Below are 8,837 nucleotides of genomic sequence, written 5' to 3'. Positions count from 1 at the left end.
AGCTTAGAGATAAGGGGTATACAAAGCAGGTGCAGCATCAGGAAAAGACTAATTTAAATTTAAGGTAAAAGCTTCAAAGGAGCAAAGAACGCTTCTTTTGTGGATAAAAGGATGTTGTTCAAAGGCTGCAACTGTCATCAACTCATAAGCCTCAAATAAAGTATGAAACACGAAATAAAAGAGGTGAAAATAAAACTTGACATTAGCAGAAACATAATAGCACAGGAAGAGCTCATTGAACAGACTTTGTCAATTAATTGACAATGTCTACTCCTCTTTGAAATACACTGACAGACTCAAAGTCATTTAAGCAGTAACCATTAATGGATGTCTCTCCTGCTCACATCTATGGAGTTGTACACTTAATAGTATGTTATTTTTTCTTAACATACTCCAACATACTTCTATTTAATATACTTGAGCTCCATATGGAGATAACTCATCATATACTAAAAATAAATACATTCAAAAATTTGTGTTTAAGAATAAAGCAAATACTTTTTAAAGCCTCAGTGTGAGTCGCTGAAAAGAAACCTCTGGGCCTTTAAGCCTTGGACCTGGCCCAGCTCTCTAAGCCACTTCTATGCTCAGAAGTGCCAATCACTTCTCCTTTTTGATAAAATGTTCCCATTTCTATCACAAGAAAAGAATCATGATGAAGTATGTGTAGTTAAGACAAATGTGAAAAATCAGAAGATGAAACACTAACTCTTAGAATTTAATTATATTAATCCACAATCAAATGACTTCTTGTGTCATTGAATTTTCACTCCACTTTTTAAATCTATAATCAAATAAAGTGATCTTTTCATAAAGGGAATGCTGTAAGTCAGACAAAGATAGAATTCTAATTTCAGATGTTATGCTGAAGAATGCTTTGCTTCTGAATCAAAGGATAGCCACATAAATAAACACTCAGATAATTTATCATCTCTACATTATTCTATTTATCTTTTGCCTGAACAGATATTGATTGGTTAATTCACTTCAGTTTCAGCATGTTAGAGAAAGGATTTCTAATGGTGGGAAGTTTTTAACACTTTAAGTATTGACAAATTGATTACTCAAATGTAAATGATGTGAAGATCGTAATAGTAAATAGTATATTTAATACAGTTTGTTTCAGCAATGAATACCTAAAGCAAAAGAGATGGTATTATTTTCTTTTGTTTTTTTAGGGGTGCAATGAACTTTATTGATGGTATTCAAGAGAGTAGGGCTCCCCAAGCCCCCTCCTGCTATTCTGGGGGTCTGGGATGGAAACTGTGAGGGAGATGCTCAGTGTCAAGGGTTAGTTAGGCCAGGGACTGCTCAGCAGCCGAGGACCTCTCTCTTGCTGTGTCCTTGCTGGGATGGGTGGTCCAGGGCGGGCTTCTTACTCCTTGGAGGCCATGTAGGCCATGAGGTCCACCACTCTGTTGCTGTAGCCGAATTCATTGTCGTACCAGGAAATGAGCTTTACACAGTTGTCATTGAGAGCAATGCCAGCCCCAGCATCGAAGGTGGAAGAGTGGGAGTCACTGTTAAAGTCACAGGAGATGACCTGGTCCACAGTGTAGCCCAGGATGCCGTTTAGTGGGCCCTTGGATGCCTGCTTCACCACCTTCTTGATGTCATCATACTTGGCAGCTTTCTCCAGGTGGCATGTCAGATCCACGACGGACACATTGGGGGTAGGAACGCGGAAGGCCATGTCCGTGAGCTTCCCGTTCAGCTCTGGGATGACTTTGCCCACAGCCTTGGCAGCGCCAGTGGACGCAGGGATGATGTTCTGGGCAGCACCACGGCCATCTCGCCACAGCTTCCCAGAGGGGCCATCCACAGTCTTCTGGGTGGCCGTGATGGCATGGACTGTTGTCATGAGTCCTTCCACGATGCCAAAGTTGTCATGGATGACCTTGGTCAATGGGGCTAAGCAGTTGGTGGTGCAGGATGCGTTGCTGACAATCTTGAGGGAATTGTCATACTTGTCATGGTTCACACCCATCACAAACATGGGGGCATCGGCAGAAGGGGCGGAGATGATGATCCTCTTGGCCCTACCCTTCAAGTGGGCCCCAGCCTTCTCCATGGTGGTGAAGACACCAGTAGACTCCACAACATACTCGGCGCCGGCATCCCCCCATTTGATGTTGGCGGGATCCCGCTCCTGGAAGATGGTGATGGCCTTCCCGTTGATGACAAGCTTCCCATTCTCAGCTTTAACTGTGCCTTTGAACTTGCCATGGGTGGAGTCATACTGGAACATGTAGACCATGTAGTTGAGGTCGATGAAAGGGTCATTGATGGCAACAACGTCCACTTTGCCAGAAGTGAAGGCAGCCCTGGTAACCAGGCGTCCAATACGGCCAAATCCCTTCACTCCGACCTTCACCATCGTGTCTCTGGAACGAGGCTGGCACTGCACGAGAAGAAGCAGCTGTCTCTAGAACAGGGAGGAGCAGAGAGCCAGAGATGGTATTATTTTCTAAATAACTCTTGACTATTTGTAAAACTGGTCACCTGTTAAAAAATTGTTATAAAAACTTATTTGTTTTAGTAAGTAATTACCACTGTGTTATGAAAATCCTAAAGTTATATAGAGTGTATAACTTCTCTATTTGAGGCCAAAAGGGCTTGGAATGACTGAAGTGGGATGGATTTATAGGTCAAAATGAGGTTTTAGGTTTGAATTTTAGGGCACAGAGGATTGACATGCTCTTTGTTATTGCTTTATTAATTATTTTCATGGGTTTATCAAATGGAGAGTGTCATGTTATCACTGTGTCTACGGTATGCAGAATTGCATTAATAATCTGACAGATTCACTGGTAATAGAAGAAAAAAGTCAAGAAAACAAATAAAAGCACTAGTTGGACCCTATTGCACAAATAAGAACTCATATGAACCCTGACCCAGTATTGGGGAAGGGGCTATTTGAAATTCCTGGCTTTGATAGGCAGTCCTTAGTTGGTATGGGAGGTCCTTCTATCTATGTGTTGCTTTTATTGGTAAATGAATAAAGAACTGCTTTGAGCCTATGGCAGGGAAGAACAGAACTAGGCAGGGAAAGGTAGATTGTAATGCCGAGAGAAAAAAAGGTGGAGATGGAGATAAGCCATGGGGCCACCAGAGACAGATGCTGGGGACTTTAGCCAGTAAGCCACAGCCACGAGGAGATACAAAGATTAATAGAAATCGGTTAAATTTATATGTATGAGTTAATCAATAAGAAGCTAGAGCTAATGGGCCAAGAAGTGATTTAATTACTGCCATTTTTGTGTGAATATTTCTGGTCTAAGCTAGCCAGGTGGTCGGGAACCAACAGGCAGTTCTCTCCTACACTTAGTGAAACGACATTTTATATCTTGTGAGACTAGATATTATTGAAACAGAAAGGATATGTTCAGGGATAAAATTATTTTATTAAAGTAACAAAAAAGAGGGTGGTAAATTTTAAGGTAGATTGACTAAAGGGTATAGACAATCTTTTGCCGGGACTGCTAGTCAGCTCTGTCTCTCCAGCAGTTCCCAAAGAACCACTCAGAGACTTCTTACTAATAACGAAAGCTCAGTCAATAGCTTAGGCTTGTTTTTAGCTAGCTCATGTAACTAAATGAAACCATTTTTTAAATCTACTTGCTGCCCCAAAGCTCATTTGCCTCATGTATGTACTTCCCATCCTGTTTGCTCTGCATCTCAAAACGTCTCCTCACAGCTCCTCCAATCCCACCCTTCTTCCCAGCATCCTCCTAGTCGGGTTCTCCTATCCCATTGCCTCCTGCCCAGCTCTGGGCCAGTCAGCTCGTTATTGACCAATGAGAGTAATACACATTTATAGCGTATAAAAAGATTGTTCTAAAGTAGAAGGGATTCAGGTTGAGACATAATTCTAAACTGTCTCTAAATAATCTAAGTCATGAGTTGGTACTTAGATGTGTGATAAAGAATAAGTTCCTAGTCCAAGACATTTGGCTGGAGGTTGTTAGGTAAATGGCATTTAAAGCATGAGGTTGGATAATATTACTAAGTGATTGTAGATGAGTATCAATCATCTTGGCTCTGGGGGTTAAAGAATTTGGAGAGATTAAAAAGAAACAGAAAAAAAGGTATTTAAAAGGAACAGCCATGAAGAGAACAAAGTCATCATGCCTTGGGAACCAAAAATAAATAAATAAATAAAAACTCAAAATGAAAATAGTTAGATCGAAGTCTGTAGTTACCCCACTGAATAATATGGGAGTGAAAAAAGCTATTAGATTAACCAACTTGGACATTATTTTGCAGCCATTCTCTTACTGCAGACACACAGAAGTATTCTGTGTATAAATCCTGATTGTAGCGAGTTTTGTCCTGAATGAAAAGTGTGGGAGGTCCCACACTTCGTCAAATATTTCTGAAAGGTATTGCTATAAAAAAGGGGGGAAGAAAAACAAAGAAGAAAGATGTAGATTGGTTTGGTAGATGACGATTTCTAAATAAAAAATAGTACAGGTTAATGAAAAAGTTTTGTGGAAAGGAAAAACTAGTAGAAAAAAATTAAGAGTGAAGAGAAAGGGATAGAGAATCGGATTTGTGTACAAACAGAAGGGCTTCCTTTCCAAGGAGTTTAGATAATTCATTCATAAGGAAATGAATGCATGATGTGAATATTTGTGAGGTTTTGGTTACTCGGGGAGGTAGAAGGCTAATGCCAAATACACAGGTGAATTCTTTTTTTTTTTTTTTTTTGATTTTCGAGACAGGGTTTCTCCGTAGCTTTTGGGTTCCTGTCCTGGAACTAGCTCTTGTAGACCAGACTGGCCTCGAACTCACAGAGATCCGCCTGCCTCTGCCTCCTGAGTGCTGGGATTAAAGAGGTGAATTCTTTTATGGCTTCTTTCATTTCCCCATCAGCAACAGGAAATGAAAATAAAAGAGAGGTGATAGAAGTTTTTGATCACAGGAAAAAGGTCTGAAAGTTTATGTAAAGATTGGATACAGTAGGTATAATATGGGCCACACTTGGGATTAGCCATCACAAATTCAAAGCTTGTCCAGTCATCATTTTTTCCAAACATGTTCATCTTACTATGCATAGATACAGGGTACACAGACATGAGGATTTGATTAAGTTGTAATTTGAATATCTAGGCAATTTGATAAAATGGAAGAGAGAAAATTAAGTTGCTGTTTTATAGCGAAGGAGAGAGTATAAGATGAATATGGAATTGTAACCGAATAGTAATACTATGAAAGCATGTCCTGATAAAGAAGAAGGGAAAGGTAGATGATTTAATCTCAGGCTACTGTGTGTAAAGAGATCTTGGAGTTGAAGTGTTGACAAGATTCGCCCGGAATTATAAGAAGTACTATTTGGAGAATGAGAGACTTGGAAGAAAATTATAGAAAGAATATAGTTAAGTATCAATAACAAAGTCTAGACTACAAATAATTTAGGAGAAGAAATAGGATCTATATAATTGAGGATAAAAGATCAAGAAATGGTACTGGAAACATAGCTCAGTGGTTAAGAGAGCTGGATGCTCTTCCAGATGACCCAGGTTCAAGTACCAGCACCCACATAGAACCTCACAAAAATCTGTAACTCTAGTTCCAGGTAATCCTATGCCCTCTTTTGGCCTCCTCAGGCACCAGGTACACACATGGCACACACACACACACACACACACACACACACACACGCGCGCGCGCGCGCACACACACACGCAAATAAAGCACCCCTATACTTAAAATAATGAATGAAATAATTAATTGAAATATCAAGGAGGTTAGAGTCTAGGATATTGAATGGAATCGCTGGTAGGCAATAACATTCCCTAGATTTGTGAGACTAAGCGATCTTTGGAAATAATGATATGAGCTAGACTTTCAGGAAAGGAAGAGAAAAGAAACATGGGCAAGGGAAGAGTACAGTCCATAGCAGTGGGTTTAAGAGTATGCAAACAGGACATTCCAAACTCAGGACAGCTTTCTTTCAGGTAAGAGGGGGAAACAGACTTTCACCAAGAAGAAGATGTAAAACTAATCTATCTTATTCTCATGCTCAGTAGTCTGAAACGCTTTTTCCCCAGTAAGATTCGACACTTTGGGAGGAGCCTGGCAATCTAGTGTTTCCGAGGGAAATCAGTAATACTGAGGACAGAGAAGAGGGGAGGGTCTGAGTCAGGTTGACTAGCATAGCTAACACAGCAAGTTCTCATGTGCCCTAAAGGGAGTTTTGCAAGGTAACTAGGGGATGGCTATAATTGAAGTTACTAGCTAGGCAGGCCAAACAGCAAAAGGAAGTCATGGACCTTAGTAACAAACATTTTATTTGACAGAGATAAAGGGTTGATGAAAAACAGAAGCCAGGACATCTTGCCCAAGATAAGCGACAATAGACTACATGTTCTTTAGTACCAACGTACAGCAGAAAGAACCAATGAACCAGGCTAGGACAGGATAATAACAATAATAAAACATTGTGTCAGAACTCATCTGGGATCCAGAGAGCATCACAAGGTCACAGAGAGCCAAACACCCTTTTCTGAAGCCAGGGAGTCGCTTAACTCTGCTGAACACTCAGACTCCATCCCAAGAAGACATACAGGAAGGGGTAGAGTTCCAAAAGTTTTAACACACCACTGAGAGGAACTTTTAATCTATGCCATGGTTTGTTACAAAGATCTGATTCTCTGTGAGAAAGAATAAACCATATCTCCATGTGCCCAAATACAGTTACCCTGGAAACACACACCTTGTGTGCTAAGATCTCTTTTCTGAGAGCTGTGCATTCATTCTACATGGATGGGTTAGCTGCCCATTCCATTCTACATGGATGGGTTAGCCGCAACCTGTGATAAAATCATCACAAAATCATGGATTAAAAACTGAGTTCTGGCAGTGTAATGATTTGAAGAAAATGTAAGTCAGAGATATGAAACAGATGAAGCCACCCACAGTAATAAAGATAGAACATGAAGGGGCCATAGGGCATCTCAGCAAAATCGAGAGGCCCAAATGGCACCACTTAAAGCAGCATGATTATAGGGATTATAGTAGCAAGGCCCCTTCTTCTTCCTTGAAATTAGGTTCAGAAGAGTCAAGAGTCCAGACTCTCACAGGTTTAATGGCAAAACGCTGCTATAGCCTTGCACATGGAAAGGACAAGTGTATTGTCCCATATTCCAAGGCACCCTATAAACTCCAGGTCTCCCACAGACTAATCCTTCCTAAACAGGTTGACAAAACAAATAGATAATCCTTTTTCACATGCAGATATTTTACTCTCCCTGAATAAAGGCTTTGAATGTGGCAAAGAAAGCCATACTCGTGTGTGAAAAGAATATCAAGCCTAAGCAGAACCCCTCAATCTTTCTGAGGTGTTTATGGGATAAACTAAAGAACTGAAGCAATCAACCCATGCTATAATTAGTAAATATTGTATTACATTTTAAAGCAAGTTTTGACGTAGTTTTATTTTGTATTTTAAATTATTTATTTTATTTTATGTGTGTGTGTGTGTGTGTGTATGAGTGTTTGTATGTGTGAAGTACACCACATATATGACTGGTATCCATAGAAGTCAGAAGAGGCCATCAGATTTCCTTTAACTGGATGGTTGTCAGTTGCCACACAGGTACTAGAAACTGAACCAGCATTATCTGCAACAATAACAATGCTCTTACTCATCCTAAACCCACCAGGCCACTGGGCCATCATCTCTCCAGCCCCTTTACTCCTTTTCTATTTTCTTTGCTAATACAACTAATGACCCTAACTAATAATGGCATAGCTAATGTCTATTAGTGATCAGCACTTTCTAGCACTTAGCTACAACAGAACACATGCTACATCCTGCAGATCTTACTATGACCCTGTCGGGAAGGCATGGCTCTTCACTTGGCTACAATATCTACACATGCTACATTCTGTAGTTCTTACTACAACCCTGTCAGGGAGACATGGGTCTTCTCCCTGGTTTACAGCTAAGCCACACATTCATTGGCATTGAGTAAAGTGTAGAAAAACGCACACTGAATAAGTTGTGAAATCTAAACTTCAACTTCTTCACTTCAGAGTTAGAATCATGTGATCTTTGTGCATACGCTAGCACCTGCACAGACTCTAAGAACACAGGCATGTAAACTTCACCTCACTCCTGCTGAAAACAGTTCCAAGAATTATGGAAGAGTATTTTTCTCATTTTTCAGAGTAGAAGACGAAGGTATAATGAAAAACTAAAGTCAAAGCTCACTTTTAGCAATAGGATAATGGGAAATAAAAGTTGGGGAGAGAAATGTTGGTATGAGGACACTCATGTTTTATTAAGGGTTGCTGTGTATAAAATTACTGAAAAAAATAATAACTAATATATGAATCATGGTCAAATTCTCATCCTATCTAAAAGTTATGGTACAAAACCTTTCTCTTCAAATGTGTAAGTCAGTATCTGAACACATGTAATAGTTACATAATGTATGGGCGTGGGAGCCTAGCAGGCCCCAAAATCCTGACCAGGTGCTGTTGGCAAGCGGGAACACTCTATCTGATAAAAGAATACTCCCAGTTACCCTCGAAGTCACTTCTTCAGTTGTCAAGTGGCTGGGAGGCTCTAGAAAAAGAAAACAAAAAGAAAGATGTTTCTTAGGATGAACAGCACATTTTAGTTGCTCAGGAATGGCATGGTTTAAATTTTCTAACCTAGCAGTTTGACCTAATGAGCATTTCTTTAAGACAAAAGCATTATAATGTGTAGAGTGTGGATATGGTAATCTTAAAGCAGGGAGAGATGATCACCTGTAGCTAGGATCCCCATCTTGTAAACATTGTTAACCACATCCCATCCTCATCTGCTTCATAGCAAGGGCTGGATT

At 40.1% G+C, this 8,837-nt stretch overlaps 1 protein-coding gene across 1 annotated transcript; it reads right to left on the bottom strand.

The window, feature by feature from the left end:
* Positions 1-1,375: 1,375 nt before the first annotated feature.
* Positions 1,376-2,377, bottom strand: LOC121459033 (glyceraldehyde-3-phosphate dehydrogenase-like). Its single transcript, XM_041668523.1, has one exon. It carries the CDS (start codon positions 2,375-2,377, stop codon positions 1,376-1,378), a length of 1,002 nt encoding a protein of 333 aa, XP_041524457.1.
* Between the last annotated feature and the right edge of the window lie 6,460 nt (positions 2,378-8,837).

This window comes from Microtus oregoni, unplaced genomic scaffold (genome assembly GCF_018167655.1).
Source record: "Microtus oregoni isolate MIOR12 unplaced genomic scaffold, Mior012 000018F_ref0000195, whole genome shotgun sequence".
NCBI lineage: Eukaryota > Metazoa > Chordata > Mammalia > Rodentia > Cricetidae > Microtus > Microtus oregoni.
The sequence above is the reverse complement of the archived record's forward strand: the minus strand, read 5'-3'. Positions and strand labels throughout refer to the sequence as shown.